Source organism: Opisthocomus hoazin, chromosome 8, assembly GCF_030867145.1.
Source record: "Opisthocomus hoazin isolate bOpiHoa1 chromosome 8, bOpiHoa1.hap1, whole genome shotgun sequence".
Taxonomy (NCBI): domain Eukaryota; kingdom Metazoa; phylum Chordata; class Aves; order Opisthocomiformes; family Opisthocomidae; genus Opisthocomus; species Opisthocomus hoazin.
In genome coordinates, this window is record NC_134421.1 from 31314519 (window position 1) to 31335677 (window position 21159).

Below are 21159 nucleotides of genomic sequence, written 5' to 3' on the forward strand. Positions count from 1 at the left end.
CGGTGCTGCGGGCACCCATCCGCCGGGTGAAGGGCCCTCTCCTGCGGGGCTGAGCAGCCCCTCTCCGCAGTCACCTGTAGCTCAGGCGCTGCTTCTCCCGCGTTCCTCCGGAGAAAACCAACCACCACCCCCCAAACCCGCTGTTCTCAGCCCCGCTCCCGAATCTCCGCGGAGCCGGAGCGGAGCCGGCGTTGCCTTTTCGGGACGGACGCGGTGTCTGTTGTCGCTGCCACCTCCCTCCGCCCCGCAGGGACGGCAGCAGGGGGCCGGGGATGCGGGGGGAGGGCTCCCCTCCTCCCGCCCCGGGGAGGAGCTCCAGCCCCGAATGAGGGGCGTTCTCCCCACCTTCGGGTGCGTCTTTCCCGGGGCGGCGCCGCGATCGCGGCGGCACGGTTCGGCGGGGCGCCGGGACCCTCCGCCCATGGCCCCGCTCCCCGCCTGCCATGCCGGCCCGCAGCCCCGACGCGGACGCGCGGCCCCTCCCCGGTAACACGCAGCGAGCGGGGGCTGCGAGCCGGCGGCGGGAGCTGCTTTCACGCCTCTCGGGGTCGAGCACGGAGGGAGGCGAAACGGCTACCTGAAGGCGGAGAGGAGAGGGGGGGTGGGGGGGAGAGAGCAAACCCACCCCCAAGCCCACCAACAAGTAGCTCTCGCCCGGCAGAGCGGCGCGGGGAGCGGCTGGGAAGCGGAGCCGCTTTCTCTCCTCCGGCCCAGGTAACGGGGGGCGGCGGGGAGGAGAGGGGCTGCTGGTGGGGGGGGGCGTTAAGCTGTTAAGGGGTTAAGCTGTTAGGGTAATAAAAGACAGATTCCCATTAAATAATTAGCTGCACACTTTTTATTCCATCAGCTCGGTTCACGCAGCCCCGCGAGGGAGAACGGGGCGGGGGGGGGGGGGGGGGGGAAGACCGTGGCGGATCCTCCGTACGCGGGAGAAGCAGCAGCGCCGTCTCGGTAGCCCGTTTTCGGGGGAAGCGGGGAGAGGGCGCGGGGGTTTGCGGGGGGCCAGGCGGGAGAGCCCTCCGCGGGAGGAGCCCGGCGGCGGGGCGGGCTGGGACGGCTCTCCCGGCGGTGCGGGGCGGGGGGATGGAGGGGGCTGGGGCAGGCGGGGAATAGCCTTCCCCCCCCCCACCTCCCCCGGTGATGCTTGTGGGGGCTTCTCCTCGATTTCTTCTTTCCGTTTGCGTTTAAGGCAGCAGCTCGTACCCCGCGGACCTGCCCCCCCCCGCTCCATCGCCGCTGCCGCCTCCCGCGCCCTCCCCAGTCATGTCCGACCCGGAGCGATGGGGAAGCTCGAGGACAACGAGAGGGTGATCCTCAACGTGGGGGGCACCCGGCACGAGACCTACCGCAGCACCCTGAAGACCCTGCCGGGGACCCGCCTGGCCCTGCTCGCCTCCGAGTCCCGGGGCGAGTCCCCGGGCGGCGAGGAGCCGCCGCCGCCTCCGCCGCCCCCCCCGAACCCCCAGCCGCCGGCGGGCGGCTGCCCGGAGCCCGGCAGCGGCTGCAGCCTCCGGGGCGGCGGCGGCAGCGAGTTTTTCTTCGACCGGCACCCGGGGGTCTTCGCCTATGTGCTCAACTACTACCGCACCGGCAAGCTGCACTGCCCCGCCGACGTCTGCGGGCCGCTCTTCGAGGAGGAGCTGGCCTTCTGGGGCATCGACGAGACCGACGTGGAGCCCTGCTGCTGGATGACCTACCGCCAGCACCGCGACGCCGAGGAGGCCCTCGACATCTTCGAGGCCCCCGACCTGCTGACCGGCGAGCCGCCCCCGGACGGCGGCGACGGCGACGACCTGGCCGCCAAGAGGCTGGGCATCGAGGACGCGGCGGCGGCGGGCGAGGGCAAGGCCGGGCGCTGGCGGCGGCTGCAGCCCCGCGTCTGGGCGCTCTTCGAGGACCCCTACTCCTCGAGGGCCGCCAGGGTAAGCTCGCCCCGCTTGGAGGGGGCCTGCCGTGGTGCGGGTGGCGTCGGCACCCGTGGGGCGGGGAGCCCGTCCCCTCTGCGTCCGCAGCCGCGGCGGGCACCCAGGGGGCTCCCGCTGGGCCGGCATCCCCCCATGGGGGTTCATACGGGGGGTGCTGTGCCCTGAGGGGGATGTGCCCCCCGTGGGGGTGCACACGGGGGAAGCTGTGCCCTCCGTGGGGGTTCATACGGGGGGAGCTGCGTCCTGAGGGGGGTGTACCCCCCGTGGGGGTGCACACGGGGGAAGCTGGGCCCCCCGTGGGGGTTCATAGGGGGGAGCTGTGCCCTGAGGGGGATGTGCTCCCCCCGTGGGGGCGTACATGGGGGGAGCTGGGCCCCCCGTGGGGGTATACACCGGAGGAACTGTGCCCCGAGGAGCCATGCTCCCCCTGCTGGCCTGGGTGGGGGTATGGAAGTGCGATCTTTGGGGGACCCCTTGGTGTGTGGGTGTGGGCGGGATCAGCCCCAAGGTGCCCTTGTCCTTGCTGAGCACCCCCATGGAGGTGCGACTGGGGCCGGGGCAGGTGGCTTCCCCACCCCCAGAGGCCATCATCCCTCCCTGGCTGTCAGGAGGTCTCTGGCTTGGGGTGGGCTGGCAGCAGTGATGCAGGGGAGCGACCTCAGCGCTTTCCCAGCTTCGCTCTATCGGCGCTGGGCGGTGATCCGAGTTCAGCAAAGCGAGCGTGACAGGGGGTCACCCTGGCTCTTCCTCCATCAATTTCTCAGGGTGACCCTCACCGGCTGTCTGGCTGAGGGTACGGGTGCCAGGCAGTACATGATCGTACTAAGTTTCCGTTATTTAGATAGAGGTTTTAGATTTTTGATGCTGGATACTTTCCACTTTGATGGTTTGGATTTTAGTTCCGTCTTTGCGTTGCTGTTGTCAGTGACGACACGAGTTCACTTGTAACCCAGGGCTTTGGAGCAAACACATGGTTGTAATTCCCTTGAGAGAAATACACAGCCGTGCCTCAGATTTAACAACGTGAAAGGCAGCCACCAGCAAGTCCTCCCTGCGATATGAGGAAAAGAACTTCTAATTGGAAGTGTTTGATGATAAATTGTTAGTAAGTGTTTTGCGTCGTGTTTACCAGGATTCCCATGAAGTGTTCAGAGCTAAGCCTTGTTCCACAGAAAGCGCAGTTATGGTGGGTGCCGTCTCCTGCTCGGTTCCACTGATTTCACCGGCAGTCTAGTAGACGTGACCGTAAGCGTGGGGTTAAGTGGCGTCCTGAGTTGTACCCTGTGGCCTGATGCAGGTTCTATGAAAGTTAGCAGCTCCCGTGAGCGTAGTGAGGAAAGTTAAGTCTTCGTCGTTGTTGCTGTCACTTGCTGAGTGCCAGCGTTGTTTATGTTTTTGAAGGTTGCCCACCAGTACACTTTCCCTTGACAGCTGGCTCCAGCTGATGCTTGAAATACGTTTTCAATAAAGGATCAGTTCTGAAGAACTGCCAGAAGTGTCTTATCTTTGCTCGTCAGTGACATACCCACGTTGCTCGTGTCTTAGCTGTCTGAATCCTAGAGAAAATGTGGCTGTCAGTTACCTGACAAAACAGTAGTGTGCACGGGGATTGTGCTTCAGGTTGTTTTTCACCAACTGTTTTGTGGGCAGCTGCCGACAGCGTCGAATCTGCAGCTGTTACGATAGGGAATCTTTCCACTCAACTTTGCTGGAGAGCTGTGGGGGACAAAGTAGATGTTGAATGGAAGACACCAGGAGGAACAGGAAGGTAGGCATGCTGATTGCAGCTGCACCCTGGAGTCATAGCGGCCACTTGGGTTTTCGGTCCTCTTCGGTCCGCTCTTTGACAGAACCTGTAGGCACTTGCTTTCCAGATTATCCATCTGTGCTCAACCATCCTGAACCGTCGGTCGCTTGGGTAGAGATATTTTGAGTTTGCAAAATGAATGCCAAAATTATCAGTATAGTAGAAAACTGTGACACAGGGATATTTATCTCTTAGAAAACAAAGTATTTATCTTTTTATAACTTAAAAACTGGTTTTAAGCATTATATACTGATTTCTGAATAAGGCAGCGTCAGAGCTGTAACAACGGTGTCCAAATCGGTGTTTTTATTTTCCTCAAGGCTGCGACTCTGTACCTTGATCTTTCAGGTAGGGAGACAGCATTGAGAACTGCTGGCAAGTTTTAAAGCATTAAGTAAATTTGTATTGGTTTTAAAGCATTAAGTATATTTGTGTTAAAGAACTAGCATGCACTTAGTAAGCACTCTTGAACAGAGTAATTTAAGGTGATGGTAACCTTAGTTTGGAACAGAGACATTGCTGTCAATTCAACATTTTCTCACACCTGAAACAGAGACGTTATTTTCTGGGTAATCTGACAAATACACTTTTGTTTTGTGTCAGCTGAAATGATGACTAACTCTAAAAACATTTGAGTGAAATGCTGGCCTTACTGAAATTAAGATAAAACTCCGTGAACATCAATCTTTGCCTCACAGTGTTAGCTACTGACTCATACACTGCTTAGATTATGGTGAGGCTGCTTTGTGGTAAACTTTCTTAATAACTGTGGTAATTATATTTTTAGCATTACTGCCTTATTTAACTTCAGCAGTGTCTTTTCTGGGAAGTATGATGATGATAAAAATGGGATATTTTCTATTAAAGAAGTGGTACTTAATATTTGTGATTTTATTTATCCTAAACTGTGATCTCTAAAAATAGAAATTTATAGAAATTCAAATATAAGTTGCCATGGTAACCTACTGGGGGGATGGTGCACACACAAGATTGTTCTAGCAAGACCATCCAGTGATGTTATATAAATAGTGGAACTAGTTTGTTGACAAGAAGGTTTACTTTATTTGAGATTGTAAAAAAAAAAAAAATTTCAACTTGTAGTGTATGCAGTTTGATATTCAGGTAGCAACATCTGCTAACCGTGGTTTCTGTAAATATAAAATGTAATCAATGCATGTACAATTGCTTTGAAACCTGCAACACTCTTCTTTGTTTCTCAAGTTCAGGAGTTACATCTCCATGTTATTTCTGTTTTCATTTTATCATTTTGGATTTCACAGAGTGTGAAGTGAAATTAAAGAACACAGCGGTACTCCTTTCACTCCAGGCTTAATAGAACAATCATTCACAAAGTGCTATTTGACAGAATGCTATTATGTAAATATGGAAAGCTACTGGCGCAAGATACTGTCATAGGAGGAGAGGCATTGGGTAACTGGGTCTTTCTATACATTGGTTTAAGTATCTCTGCAATGGGCACTTACCTGATTCTTACCAGAGTCAAAGGAGTATTGTGAGTTTGGCTAGTTGATACTTGCAAATGACTTTGGTATCCTTTGATGACTCTGAAGTGTAAAGTACATGTTATGCTTTGGTAAGGTGCAAAGATACATCTGAATAGTTTGTAAGAAAGGCATAATTAAGTGAGGCATAATTAAGCACTGAGTTTAAAAGAGTGTCTGCAGATGCCTAGCAGAACTGAGAATGTCAGCACTAGTGTCAGATATCATATTTCGAATTAATTAAGCTTTTAAGGCCTTTTACTTTTGAAGAATAGTTGAAACATTATACTATTTAAAGAAGCAATTAGTGTTTGTCATTGATTTTTTTTTTTTCCCCTATGGATTGTGGATTACTCGTGTACTTAGTGCAGGAACTCAAAAATGTCCCTGGGATTCACAGAGTTCATAGCTGTGCATCCATCACTTTCTGAGAAGGCTATGAATCTGTTCACAGAGAAGGGGACAGCACCTGCAAAGCTGGGTAGCTCAGCAGCACGGGGGTCAGTGTGGCCCGGGGCACTCAAGCAGGCACTGCCTCCGACGCCCTTGTGCCCTGTTTTCAGCAGCCGAAGGCAAGTTACACGACCCATTTGTTGTGTAGGGTCTTTATCGGTAGGAAAGATCATAATTACTTGGTTTACAAGGGAAGGATAAAAAATGATTAGCAAGTATTTGTAAAGTTTGCTGTGAGTAAGTATTCGCTGAAACAAACGCAACTAAAACCACAAAAGCCTTGCAGTCTAGGCATCAAGATACTTACACCTTGCAAGTGTTCTTAAAAATACAGAGGATGTGAGGGGCTTGACTTGAGCAGCGAGCGATTTTGTTGAATGGAAATATGAAGTTCCCATCTGCTTCTTTATGTGAAGTTACACTGTCAGCGACTCCTTTCAGAGTCCTGTAACATCTACACCCGCTTTGAGCATTCGGTGGGCTTGGTTGTGGGAAGAATCCGCTGAAACAAGCAAGATGAGAGAGGGAGAAAATACAATTTTATAGATCCCCTCAACAGGCTAAAGCTACGCAAATCATGTTGGAAAGCATTCTTATCAAAGATAAAACTTATGTCTTTATTTGGTGGCTTGCTTACGTTTTCTCCAGGTACCTAGATACTTGTCATGTACTAGGGTGAATGACTGGAGTGGGTCATGTTTTTAGGGCTTTGGCTGTTTGTGATGCAAGATAGTTTTTGGTGGAAGCAACGCTGCTGGGATAGTCTGAGATACCGTGAATGGAGTGGTGAAGATGTTCTAATCTCAGAACATATTTGTAGATTAATAGCGAATAACTTCGCGTATTTGCTTTCTGAACAAATAGGAAGGCTTTTTAATTTGTAAGTGGCTATCTTTACTCTCTGTCTTTTATTCAACAAGGAAAGTAAGTCTACTTTAGATTTTACCATTTAATGATTTTTGAGTTGTGCAGACATCTTCTACCTGAAAATGATACAAGAAAATAGTAAAGGTGGATAAAGAAACTGCACAGAGGGTATTCCTTTTGCCGTGTTGGTAATCAAGGGGCTGAATTTATTTTTAAGTGGGGTAAGAGTCCATTAGATTAAACTGATGAAAAACCAGTCGTTCTGCTTGAAGCATTTAGCCTATGGGAGCTGTCATTTTTAAAGAAACAGTGAGGATTTGTTCCTAATGAAAAAAATCATAATGCATCACTGTTATAGATAATTCATACACTCTGTAGCTTCATGTATGCATGGGCTGACAAAATTGCACTTTAAGTAATTTTTTGTTAATGTACTTGTGGCATGCTGGCTTATAAAAGTCTTCACTGGAAATTTTAGCTGAATACATGATGTGTTCAACATAAACTAGCTTGATCTACCTTAAATGTAGATGGTCTCTGATGGCACTGACGTATTGGTAAGGTAAAATCAGCAAGATTTCTGCTTCCCTAACTTCTGCCTTTGCCTCTACAGCTGTTCTGCCTGATGCTGCTAGTGTTTCCATGGAAACAAGCCAGCTCTTGGCTTCCTCTTCCCATGGAAAACAGCCTTCTCGCTGTCACTTGTTCATCTGGGAAAAGCATTTTGTCACGGCTCTGACATGAGTGCCACGGAGATGATCAGCCCTGTCATTTCAGAAATAGGTGCTGTTACGTATGTGCACGTGCAGGCAGCCAGATTCGTCTCCCAGCGACTCTAAAATCACTTGTTAATGGAGTTAGGCTGGATTTGCTTTAGTGTAGCTGGAAGTGGAAATTGCCTTAACATACGCAGTCCGAGATAATAACAGGGCGAGAAGTATTTTTTTGTTGAGAAATCTGGCAGAGTGTGTTCCCTTCCTTTATGCAGTTCATATGCTGTGTGCTATCTGTCACGTTTTGTTTATGGTGGTATAATTCTTAAATGGTTTACTTTGGAGATGAGGACTTGTCTTCACACTGATTAAGGCGGTGGTGGGAGGAATAGCTCACAACTTCTGGTGAGTATTGTATAGGTTTCAACGCTGCCATCAGGTAAGGTACCATGTTATCATGCTGTCACATGATGCAGTCAGCGTATGAAAAAAGTGACGTAGGAAAACCGTCAACTTCAACATCCCCCGGTGAAGAAGTCAGCATTTTTGCTTGTTTTGGTGAATTTGTGTTGAGTCATAATCAAAGAAGTTCAGGACTCGGGCTAATCCCAAATCCTTGATTAGTTTCCTTCACTGCAGAAACTTTAAAATGTTTTAAGGGTAGTTTGTGTAAAACTTGCTTGGCCTCTTCTCCCTCTGCGATCATTGGCAGAAAGTGAGTGTTCTCCTCTTCCTATGAAGTTACCTTGCAATTTGGGTAGAAAGATCAGAGAAGAGGAAAGGCATCCCTATATAAATTTTTAGTATTTTAATAATCTCTTGTGAAGTGCTGCTGTCCAGTAGTTTGAAGGTGGAGGAGACAAGTTGTGCTCATTGTCAAGTGCTGCTTCAGCGCTGTTCATTCCTGCAGAGACTCCTGCTCATCCTGTGCTTCAGGCTCTTGACTCATCTTGGGCAAACACGGATTCCTTCAGCCACTACTGGAAAGAAAGGGTTTATGCTCTCCGTATTTAGCACCTGATGGGGACAGATGTTCCGTTTTGATTCCTTTTACTAAACTTTTCTTTAGACCTTACTGCTGGCACTGTGATTTATGTAAGCTTATTGATTCAGTGCCAAAACTTGCAGGGATTTCTGCAGTTTTCTTTTTACTGCGAGTAAAGTAGCTAGGTAAATAGAAATGTAGATATGGTAATATTTAGAATATCAAACTATCAGTTATAATTCTGCTACGTATATTTCTTATAGTAATACAGTCCCTTTAACACACACTCATTCTTTCACAAACACGCACCGTTTCCAGTATAAATTAGTAATCGCACAGGAAAAAAAACTTGTTTTTAGAGCCATGCTAAGCAAGGCTATTCAAGAATTTTGTGTGGAGAGCAAACAGGGGAGCTACGTGTGCTCTTACTTACATGTGCTATTATTTTCAAAGAGCCTTTCTGCTGGTGCAGGGGCTGAAATGTAAGGGTACTTCATGCATCAAAAATAATTGAAAGTGGGGGATATAATATACTATTGTGGAAACACGTATGGACATACTGATATAAACTTAGCATTGTCAGTATTTATCAACATGATAAAAGGGATTCAAGTTGTTGTAAGGACCTGGTACATTTCCTTCGCTATCACGGGATACACATGTACGTGTGGCTGCAGCTTAGTGGTAATTTTGTCAGAGCGCAGTAGAAATCTCTGTAGAGAATGAACATGAACTCACACAGTTTGGTTTTTTTAGTTCTACAAATGTGTTTAATTAACATCATTGTTAGTACTTTATGGTGACTAAAGCACTTTTGAAGAAAAACTCCACTTCCATCTGTTAATCAGTGGTGCTAAAAATAGAATCCCATCTAATCACATGAAATACAGTTTCTTGTGATTTGTGATTTACTTTACAGAATTTTTGAATGAAGTGGTGACTTCAGGCTTAAAAAACAAATTATCCAATTATATATATTTGTTTTGGTTTGACCTGGACAAATGCCAGGTGCCCACGAAAACCACTCTAACACTCCTCCTCCTCAGCTGAACAGGGGAGAGGAAATACGAAGAAAGGCTCGAGGGTCGAGACAAGGACAGGGAGAGATCACTCAGCAACTACTGTCACGGACAAAACAGACTGAACTTGGGGAGAAAAGGGAGTTGAATTCATCACCAATCAAATCAGAGTAGGATAGTGAGAAATAAATCCAGATCTTCAAACACCTTCCCCCCACCCCTCCCTTCTTCCCAGGCTCAACTTCACTCCTGTTTCTCTCCCTCCTTCCCCCAAGGGGCACAGGGGGATGGGGAATGGGGGTTGTGGTCAGTTCATCACACGTTGTCTCTGCCACCCCTTGTCCCTCAGGGGGAAGACTCCTCGCACTCTGCCCCTGCCCCAGCTTGAGATCCCTTTCACAGGAGACAGTTCTCCACAAACTTCTCCAACGCGAGTCCTTCCTGTGGGCTGCAGCAATTCATGAACTGCCCCAGTGTGGGTCCTTCCCACGAGGTGCAGTCCTTCAGGAACAGGCTGCTCCAGTGTGTGTCCCGCACAGGGTCACCAGCCCTGCCAGCAAACCTGCTCTGGCGTGGGCTTCTCTCTCCACGGGTCCGCAGGTCCTGCCAGGAGCCTGCTCCAGCACGGGGCTCCCCACGGGGTCACAGCTTCCTTCAGGCATCCACCTGCTCTGGCGTGGGGTCGCTTCCATGGGCTGCAGGTGGAGATCTGCTCCACCGTGGACCTCCATGGACAGCAGGGGACAGCGTGCTTCACCATAGTCTTCATGATGAGCTGCAAGGGAAGATTCTCTGCTCCGGCATCTCGAGCACCTCCTCCCCCCTCCTTCTTCACTGACCTTGGTGTCTGCAGAGTTGTTTCTCTCACATAGTCTCACTCCTCTCTCTTGACTGCCGTTTCACCACAGTTTTTTCTTCCCTTTCTTAAATATGTTATCCCAGAGGCGCTGCCACCGTCACTGATTGGCTTGGCCTTGGCCAGCAATGGGTCTGTCTTAGAGCCAGCTGGCACTGGCTTTATCAGACATGGGGGAAGCTTCTTGCAGCTTCCCTATAGCCACCCCTGTAGCCCCCCGCTACCAAAACCTTACCATGCAAACCCAGTACAACCAGGTGTAGTTTTTTCCCGCTGCCTTTTAGTTGCTGTGATTTTGGTGTTTATACCAGTAAGTTAATTGTTGCAGAGGTGTAGTGATTCAGTCCTTTCTTATTACAGAGAGCCTTTTGTAGTTTTCTAGTGTTTCTAGGTGAACCTTAGGTATCAAGTCTTTGATGTGCTCCTAAGAAATACTATAAACAGAGAACAGTCTTTTACCCTAGTGCCAAATAATGTGGTAAATTTCATTAATGTGCATTAAAGATAATACACATTGTCATCTAGTCTTATTTCTGAGGTGAATACAGTTTCTGAAGTGTTTATATTTTCATTAGTCCATAGCATGCAATTTTTTTTTTTTAACTGTGCCTGCAGTTCACGTTAAAAGAGGTGAAGTATCTGTTGAAGTTTCTGGGTTTGGTTTTGGTAACGTGTAGAGTAGTAGCTGTATAGCAGTAATCTTCTTTTAAACTGTTTAATCCTCATCGCAAGAGAAATAATTCTTTAGAAATGACTTCCACCACAATAAAATGCTTGCTTTGATTAAAGCACGAGGCTATTCCAATACTAGGGATCTGATAGTACGTGGGATTTTAGAGCAACACAAATCAAGTGTTGAAACTCAATGTCTGAGAAAATTCTCTTTCGGTGAATTGCACTGGAGAAGATGAAGTTCGGTATAGTGAACGAGTGGGCTACGGAATAGCGCTGTGAAATGCTGCGTACACGTCGTTGCGATAACGAGCAGCGCTGGCTGAGTTCCTGCCGACTTTGCAAGGGGCCTGTGCTGGTGCGTGCCCCAGCACTGAGTGAGAGTGCTCAACCATCCCCGGTGGCACCCTGCTGGTCACTGCTCTTAAGCAGGGGGAAGAATAATGTCTTCTAATTGTATTTCTGTTGGCCTACTTAATTTCTCAGATCATAAACGTTCACAAAATATATGAAGCTTTTATATGCTGTCTGCTATAAGATTGAGGATAATCAAGTATGTAGCAATTAGTATTTTTCTAGTCGAGGGAGATTCTCCTCCCACTTTGCTCAGCCCTAGTGAGGTCCTATCTGGAGTACTGCATCCAGTTCTGGGCTCCCCGGTTCAAAAAAGATGAGGAGCTACTGGAGAGAGACCAGCGAAGGGCTACGAGGCTGATGAGGGGACTGGAGCATCTCTCCTATAAGGAAAGGCTGAGGCAGCTGGGCTTGTTCAGCCTGGAAAAGAGAAGGCTGAGAGGGGACCTAATAAATGTTTATAAATATTTTAAGGGTGGGTGTCAGGAGGATGGGGCCAAACTCTTTTCAGTGGTGTCCAGCGACAGGACAAGGGGCAATGGGCACAAACGGAAGCATAGGAAGTTCCATCTGAACATGAGGAAGAACTTCTTCCCTCTGAGGGTGACGGAGCCCTGGAACAGGCTGCCCAGGGAAATTGTGGAGTCTCCTTCTCTGGAGATATTCAAGACCCGCCTGGACAAGGTCCTCTACAACCTACTGTAGGTGACCCTGCTTCGGCAGGAGGGTTGGACCAGATGACCCACAGAGGTCCCTTCCAACCCCTACCATTCTGTGATTCTGTGATTCTGTAAAGCCTGTGCAATCATGGATTTTAATTTATTTTTTGAAGTAGTGGTGGAAGTTATTACAGGACAGTGTAAAGGAAATTTTTAAAGTCTACAAACGTGTGGGTATAAAATTTCTTTGGTTCTTAGACAGTACCAATGGACATGTTCTCATTAATCCTTATTCTTCAACAGATACTCAAAAATTCTCTGTACTTTTCAAGTGAACTGTCTATTTTATCTTCTTCATTGGCACTTGGTAATTCCTTACCCGTATGAATGGCAATTATTTTTAATAAATGTTTTCAGGAGTATCTTAATTTTCACAGGATAAAGATTGTTAGGAGCTGAAAAGGTTAACTTAGATCTGTTTTTTGTATCTTCCCAAGTATTATGCAGGAATTTTTTCTGACAGGAATTTTGCAGTATTCTAAGTTTAATCGAGATATGTTTTGGAGAAGAACCTTGTTTGTTTTCCTGATTTCTTATCACATTCGGGAAAGAAGATTTCTTGCACTTTCAATTCTAGCTCTGATACCTACCTCTTCAGTTTTCCATTTTAATATTAGGATATAATTGATGTGCAAGCACATCTGGATTTCATCTTGAACATGCTTGCATTAGTCCAGGAAATTATTTAAACAAACTTTGAAAAACTCATTGGGAGTGGAGTTTTGACCACTTGAGAGATCAAGTTCTGGTCCTCCATCCTTTTTTTCCCTTACAATGGAAAATGAAATCCTTGTACTTAATTATGATGTTTCATATTTTTATGGTTTAAAAAATAAAGTATATATAGTGAATGGCATATAACAAATTACATGAAGTAATTTAATCATTAATAATAAATGACATCAAGGCACAGGTATTGAACATCAGCTTTGCTGTAGAACTCACTGTCTGTTCCTTATCTGGTAATACTTGATGCTAAACAAATTGATTTAAACACATTAGGCATCTTCATCCTTTGGCCAGTAAGTTTTATTCGTCACTGTATTATAAGCTATTTGAATATAGCTTCAAATTTGAGGATTGAAACCTTTGACAGTGGGCCGGAGCTGTTCTCCTTCTTGCCTAGGTGATATACCTGTGCAGCTTCAAGAAAGAAATGGTCATGTTTGTCATTTGTCTCCAAAACAGGCCTGTGGAGCTGATGTTTCAGTGACCTGTGAATGGTCAACAAAATTGGTTTGATGCATTGCAGCTACAGGGTCTCCTTGGTTAGTCATTGCGTGTTTTAAATTGGTGCCTCAATAACAGAAAAAATGAGCTGGGGGAATTAATAAGGAGAAAATACTTGATAAAAGGGAAAAGAATATATTGGTGAAAAATGAGCAATTATGGACTGAAGCAAAGAATGTATTTTCATTATTTTAGTTTATCACAATATAGCCAGCCAAACGTTAAAACTGGCAAAGGCATATTGTGTTGCATGTGTGGGTTGTTTTTTTTTTTTTAGTGATGTTCATTGCTTTAAGGATGGAAGATGGTGGTTTTCTTTAAATTGCAGGTTTATCTGCTTACACTTCTTGTTGCGGTTTCCACTTCCTTAATCTTAAAGTGAGAAGGGAGCTTTGATCTTTTCGAAACGACTTCCCCGGTGACTAGCTTTATCACATTTTGGAAACAGCTACTGTAGGCAAGTACAGTCTTGCAGCTGGTCCCCACCTCAGTCCAGGAGCTGTGACAGCTGCAAGTGTCTCCCAAAACTATCTCTGGAGGCTCTTGGAGCTGGTCCTTAGCTATCTGCTTCCTCACTCTTTAGCCCCATCACACTGCATTCAGTATCTTGCACTGTCACTGAGCCAATGACTGACTATTCTAATGCTTCTGAATCAGTGCCTTTTCCAATGCTTTTGTAATAAAATTAACTGTTCTGCTATGGTTTGAAGTACAGTGGTAGTGATAGATACCTCTCTGCTGTTAATGCTACCTTTAGCAGCTGTGTTAGCAGATTTTCTTTGAAAATGTGATGGTGTGCATCACTTACTGAAATAAAACCCCGACATGTCAGTGATTTTGTATTCTCAACAATTTAAAGACATTATAATTCGGTATTCGGTAGCAGATATGTACCCATTAGTCTCTAGAGAAGTGCAGGTGTAGTTCGCGTTGGGTTTGTATTTCATTAGAGCAACCTGCCTTGCACTGCCGTCCTGACAGATTCATGAGTTGAAGGCAATCCTGTTTGAGATACTGCCTGCTTTTGTTCAAGTATCAATAGATAACTTTTTAAAATAGCATGAGGAAAATTATTAAACTCCTGTCTAGTGCTGCTACTGTTTGTGTGCTCCTTGAAAATACATATCAGGAGGTGTGTATTGATAATTATAATGAACAAAATTTGCAAATCTTATTCTGCTTATTTACTGGCAATGCAATTTTCAAATAACAAGCTAATTGTTATAGTTTCCTAATCATACTGTGAGCAAAATGCTGCCTCTGAAAACCCAAACCTTGCCTCTGGGTGGGGGAAAACCTTGACAATAGTGGAGGCTGAAGGGAAATACATGACTTAAATTTTTCATTTCAATTCTACTGTTCAGACAAGTACAGTGTGTCAACTGTGTGTGCTGCAGAAACAGGTGTGAAAGGTGAGCCTGAGACCAAGGAAGAGAGCATTTGTGATCCTAGTGCTTTCAAACTTCAGGTGGAGTTTTTATCCAGTTATATAAATATGGATGCAAATATTTGTGGGTGTGTGTATATGTAAATGTTATGCACACACACACACACATACATTTCTAAACAAATCCATATATAGGTGTTCCTAATCTGTGATTATGATAGTCAGGAAGATTTTTTATTTCTTATTTTTTCTCCCCTGATTGTCCTTGAAGATTTAATGAAGAAGGCTGTATCACAGATATCATGACTTAATTCATTGTTCTCGCTTTTACTGGTTTAATTTGGTTCTCAGTTATTAGTTCAAGTAGACTTTTGTGGACTGTCTGAATAACTCTGCCTAAATGGGCCTCTCATTTTCACAATCATCTCGTAAAGATGTAGTTGTTTTCAATATCTTGGTCTAACTTCATTATGAATGGCCAGCTGGTTCAGAGTTCTTAGGTAGGAGGCTGGTAAATCTTCTTTAAAAACAAAACAAGAACACCCCAAAACAAAAACTCCAACAAACCAAAACAAGGTAAAGTTGCTTTTCACTTGGAAATCCTGACAACATAAGACATCTTTTCTCAAGAAAGCACTTGCATTTACACTTGTTACTTCAGGAAGCGTAACTGCTGAAGTAACTGTAGCTTAAGAACAGGTTAAAGAGCAGTAGAAGCTGAAGGACTGTTGTGACTGGAGGGGGGTGTTTGACTGATGTAAGGAAATCCTTCCACACTTGAGAGCTCTGCCTTTTGTGCACCGAATACTAAATCAAGATGGAAATTGTTTTACAGTGTTTTGTGCAGTCACTACTGCATTATGACAGATGTTATACCATTTAAAAAATACTTTTTAAAAAAAAGATATTTCAAGAAAATCGTGTCTCCCAGGGATGCAGCTTTCCCTTCTTCAGCTGTTGGTAAGGGGGTATATTAAACACAATCAGATTTGGCAATCATTTTCATCAGGTTGTGTTGATAACACATACCGTGATTTTTCATCTTTGAAGTGTTGCAACCTGGTTTATTATTCATTTATCTGAATTTTTTTTCATTTAGTTCTTTTTTTAGAAGGAAGAGAGGATCGGTTCAAGTCAAGTTCATACACCTCTGCTTATTGAATACTGAATGAAGAGAAGCACAGAAACACAAACCCAACATTTAAGTGGAAAATGCAAGACGTCGTAGTGCAGTGGATGCTGTGAGCGGTGCAGGGAGTGTTACAATGAACTCATTTGGTCAGGCCAGGAGGGACATGGAGAGTGTAGAAGGCTCAATGCCTAAATCCCTAGCAAGGGATTCTCAAGATCCAGGCTTATGTCTTTACCAGGGTGTAATGTCTTGTGGGGTTTACCACACCACTGTGGTTCCCACTGTCTGCAAACTGGGAAGGTACAAATGCTGTCTTACCATAGAAAATAAAAAAAATTACTTAAACAGATTATGCAGTGCTCAAATAATGCAGTAAAATAAAGGGGACTGGTATTTTAGATGGTGACTGTCAAATGTAGTGCAAAGGAGAGCTTAGGTACTTTCTAAAGCAGCTTCGGGATTGTTTGCTGGTTTCTGTGCCTGGAGGTTTAAGCACACGTAATCACCTCATGGGCATTTTTGTTTTCGTTCAGTGGTTCTATGATGGGAGTAAACTGTGACTGTGTAGTGATTTGGATATATGCAGTAATCGGTATGAGAGGAAATCCTCATAATATATTGATAGTTTTGTTTGCAGAGCAGAATTGGAAGAGTGCATTCAGAGAAGGAGGCATATATCCCACACCTGACCAATATGGAAAAAAGAAAACTTTGAATTCAGTGAGAAAACATTGACCATTTTGTGGACTGACTGAGGCAAGGTATACGTGGGAGAAGACGCTTCAGTCACGTCAGTAAAAATCGCTTACTAGGACGTGAACGCGGGGAGATTGAATTAAGGTGGGATTTGGCACAGATACAGTTTGTCAAAGTTATTCCTTCAGCGCTTGAAAACAATGTAATTCTCCATCTTTCTCACAGACTGCTGAATGTTTGCAAAGACATTTGGCATTCGGTCTGTGCAGTTAAATTCTGGCACAACAGAGTAGAGAGTCTTAAAATGAGAAGTATTAGTTAATCTTTACAGTTGGCTCTGCTACCAGTTCGGTCTGCAGTATATTAGAAAGATTGTGAAATAAATGATCTCCTCTTGATTCTTGGTTGTGTTCTGTAGCTGCATTTGAAATGTAGATCGATGGTGAGCCTTAGCCACCAGACATGGGGGGAATGGTTGAGTTTACAGGCTGTACTTCTAGGGGATACATTGTATTAGATATTAAAAAAAAAAAAGAAAAAAAAGGGCAAGATCCCAAAGGCTTGCCTAGTGTGAACAGCACTTATGGTAGCACTGAATTTTGTATTTCAGGAGCATTTGCACTGGTTAGTGAAAGCTAGTTGCTATTCTTTGCTGTTTTTGATTATGTTAATTAATTGTGCTCAACTATATAGGCAATCAGTATTGGCTAAGCACACGGCAGTGTTGTAGCTGAGTTATTGTAAATTTTGGTAAGAGATTTTTCCAAAACATTAGATAATACTTGTTCCTTAATTCTGAAATAACACCAGCCTTTCTGTCCTGCTTCTCATACGTAAGACTGACTTGCACAAGAGCTCTAGCTGTGAGAGAGAGATAGCTGTGTGCCTCTTCCTATAGAAATGAGTGAATTCTTCCTATATGGGTGAATGCATTTTTGTGAGTAAGATGTACTTTCATAGTTTATTGTGAATCAAAACCAAACATTTTGCTAACTTGAACTGTTCTGAGAGTGGTAGAACAGAGAGCAAGAGGATTGCCATCAAAATTGTTGAAGCGTTTTGAAGATCTGCCTTTACAGATGCCTGGGGGTACTAACGATGTTAGTTTGCCCCCCCCCCCCCCCCTTCCCTCACAAGCACCCATTTCCAGTTCAGCACAGGCTGTTACATTACCTTTGCATATCAGGGAAGCCATACTGAATTATTACAGAAAATTCATTATCATTTAACTACTGTGTTTCTGTGCTGGAAAAAAACCCAGCATCTAGCTGTATCTGGCCAAGATTTGGGGATGTGCTTGAAGCACGTGACGATGTTGGCTGAATTAATTCCAAAAGATGGCAGCTGGCAAGTGTTAAGCCTGCTCTGAGCGTGGACAGGCAGGCAATTTCTTCATTCAGTTAATTGTTTTTGAAGAAGATGCAGGATAAACAAGTGAGCTCAGTTTCTTTTTTCTACCTGAAATGATCATCGCTTATAGCCTTGACAGGAGAAAGCTGCCTTTTTGGGATTTCTCCTGAGGCTTTGATGTTTGAAAAATTCTTCTCTGATGTGTTCGTAGCTGCACTAAGCGGGGCTGGATTTCGACGTGATTCCTTACACAGAGTAATGTCTGATCCTGAAACAATGTAAAATCTTTTATTTAGAATTGAATGCACATTTCCAAGCAATAAACCAACTGTGGAGTATTTGATAACAGGAAATTTACAGAATTGCAGCTTTATATGTCTGCTGCATATACTTTCTGTTCTGCACATGTACCATGCTGATGTTGGGCAGGACTCTGATTTTGGCAAAGCTGGTTCTGAACCAGGAATGTAGGACAGATCCTGTGTGCGCATTCACTATGTAACTCCATTACAGGAGTCTAACATGAAAAAAATAGTTCCATGTATTTCTAGTGGTAACAGCAAATTTTTGGCATGGGTGACTAATTTGGCCCTGAAAAAGTATGAGCTGGTAGCCATGATAGCAAGCTGCAGTGCTTTTTGAAGTGAATTTGGCACTAGATCTTAAGAAGGTGCTCCTTCAGTGCAGTGACATTTTTTTAGAGTAAAAATGCTAATATCTTAAAATATTTTCAAAACTTACCAAGCTAAATACCTTGTTTTTTGTAGCAGGTGGAGTTCATAGCTCCGTTTTTTCAAATCAAGGGTATTTGTGTTTAAAAGAAAGACACTGTGCTTCCCGCAGTAGTCTGTGTATCTCTGAATTGGGAAACAATTTCCTAGAATATGCAGGGAATCCTGAACAAACAGAGTATTGTCAAATTGATAAGCTAAGTGTGCTAGAGGATTTGAGCGCTCCTGTAAATAGGAAACCAATCTGAAGAAAATACGTTAAGACCTTGAGGAGAGAGGATCTTAAAGGAAAAATCTAATCGGGAGATGCTGAAGAAAAATGATACATTTGAAATGGCAATTAAATAAAAAAAAAGGCCAGGGGAGAGAAAAGAAAAGGTCTATTTGGGAGGGTTTTTTGTTTGAAGACCACAAAGTAAGTAAGGCTCAGGAAATTAGGGACTGGTGTTGCCTGGAAATGTAGGTTGTGTTGGTTATAGTTGCTTCTGGATTTGTTTTATCCTGCTGCCTAGGGAAGACAAAATACACGTTAACAGTTTTGTAGGGTGAAATATTTGCATTTGTCACAGTCCCTGGGAATTCTTCAGCAGATTAGAATAAAGTATTGGTGGGAGGAAGGGAAAGGAGAAGGACAGAAGGACAGGGAGAAGCCTTAGTGGCCATTCTTAGAGAGCTACGCAGGCTTCTTGGGCATAATCATACACTTGGCTTTTTAATTTTGAGAAGCAATGTATAAAATGTTTCAGTTTACCATGAATCTGTCTGAAGATGTATCCAAACGGCAAAAATTCAGTGTACTTCTGTAAGCTTCAGAATGTGATCCTGTACATGCATCTGCTTTTTGTTTTTCTAGAGATTCAGTAGCTCACAGTCTTGACACTGAGCTCGTGCATAACAGCTCTATCAAATGTGGTGCTTGTTCTGCAGTATTTGTAGCTTTTTAGAGAGGAGATTTTGAAGTTAAATGCCTGGAAATATGAAACATATATGGCATTGAGGTGTAACTGTGTTAGACAAAACACTTGAAGTATGTACCCATATGTACCAACGTTATGAATATTATAATATGGTGATTTTCAAGAAAACCGAACACTCTTCTGTTTCAGTTCATAGGAAAGTGAAAAATAGGGCATGTTAAAGAGAAGAGGCTAATAAGATAAATGTTTAATATTTGAAATGCAGAAAAACCATTAAGTAGCAGAGAGAATTTTTTCCATTTTATTTCTAGCTCATTAGTTTTTACAAAATAGCCTTGAATAAAATTATCCTAAGGGGCCTATGCTTTACATTCTGAACAGGCATACTCAGATCAAAGCTTTTTCTTCATCTCAAAACCTTTTTTAGGGCTGTTGTTGGAAGAACACTGGTACTGCAACAGTAAGAAAGTATTCTAATAGGGTTTTGAGGAACCTGAAATACCAGTTGATTCTGCTGCTTTTTTAAACAAAGAGAACATTTTAAAGTTATTGGAGGCTAAGAAAAATAGGTGACCTGTAGTCCATTGTGGGGTACTCTTCTGCAAAAGTTACATTTGTGTGGTACCATCTTGCAGTGGTTCTTATTCTTTTGGGAGAGAACCACAGAATATAGTGTCAAGAATGGCTAATGTGTTGCTCTGCAGACAAAAGGTGAAGATGGCAATAAATGATGGGTTGGAACTTTTAAAAGACGATGTCAATTCTTTCTGCATTTCCTGGTGCAGAGATTCCCCCTCTTTAAATAAAGAAATACATGAAGGAATTAGAAACTTAATAAACAACTTCCCTAAGCCTGTATTCCTCCTTTGATCTGATGTCATGCTTTTTTTTGGTCAAAGGTAATGCTGAGAACAAACTGTTCAACAATTTCCTCTTTCTCTTTTTGTTTATACTTTCTCTGTAGAGTGAAAAGGACTAAATTTTCGTTCAGCTGTGCTTTGGAGTACAGGAGTGTGATGGCTTCTGGAATCCCAGGCTTGAGCTAGTACAAATTCCTGGGTTTTAGTGTCTTACAGGCTAGCTGAAGCTTTGTAGTTGAGTCCTTTTTTATAGATTTCTTTTTTGTGTGTGTGGTAAATTTATGTTATGGCAATAAAAATGTTTTTGTCATATGTAGTGTTTATAATTTATAATGTATTTTTATGCTCACAGCAAAGAAGAAGAGGTGGTTTGCTTCATTATTCACTTAACGTGCCTCTCTAATTCTGATACTGGTTAAGGAAGTCATGCTTGCAAGTAATGTAGAACTGGAAATCCTTTGCTTGGCTGTAGAAGTCTTATGTTATTTTCAAGGGGAATTTCAGAGTCAATTGTTTCTGTGATGGATTAATACAGTAAAAAAGTGGAATCATTGTCCCTGACTGTGTTGTCAGTTTTTGGTCTTTGAAGATAACACTGTTAATGCTATTAGCTAATGTTAATTTGATATGAAGCATGAGAGACAAAAGCAAGCGGATGAACAAGTGACTGCAAATAACATAAAATGCTATGTTGCTTGACCTCTAGGATACATTTTTATTACTGGGTTGAGGAGACATATTGTGTATCCATTCAATTAAGATGAAGACTCAGAAAGGGAGAGGAAGAACAGTAAAAATTGAAAATGAAGCTTGGAGATTTGTGGTACTCCTTTTCCTGAATTAGAAATGATGGAAATTAAAGTGTCAGACAGTCTTGATAAGCTGCTTTGTCTGTGTTTGTAATCAGACGACTTTATGAAGATTGGAATTATTTTGGAACAAACAGGAAGAAATGGAACAACCGAACCTATGAAAATTGGTATG

General features: G+C 44.1%; 1 protein-coding gene across 8 annotated transcripts in view; it reads left to right on the forward strand.

Annotated features, from left to right (window-relative positions):
• The first annotated feature begins 362 nt into the window (after window positions 1-362).
• KCNC2 (potassium voltage-gated channel subfamily C member 2) overlaps window positions 363-21159 on the forward strand; it is a 114192-nt gene continuing 93395 nt past the window's right edge. For 4 of the 8 annotated variants that reach the window (XM_075428459.1, XM_075428464.1, XM_075428460.1 and 1 more), the window contains exons 1-2: window positions 366-714; window positions 1190-1922. In XM_075428459.1, the coding sequence (XP_075284574.1) occupies window positions 1281-1922 (642 nt within the window). In that variant the 5' untranslated portion in view covers window positions 366-714; window positions 1190-1280. Of the gene's footprint in view, window positions 715-1189; window positions 1923-21159 lie in introns of all 8 variants that reach the window. The other 4 variants (XM_075428457.1, XM_075428465.1, XM_075428463.1 and 1 more) reach the window with 3 other exon arrangements.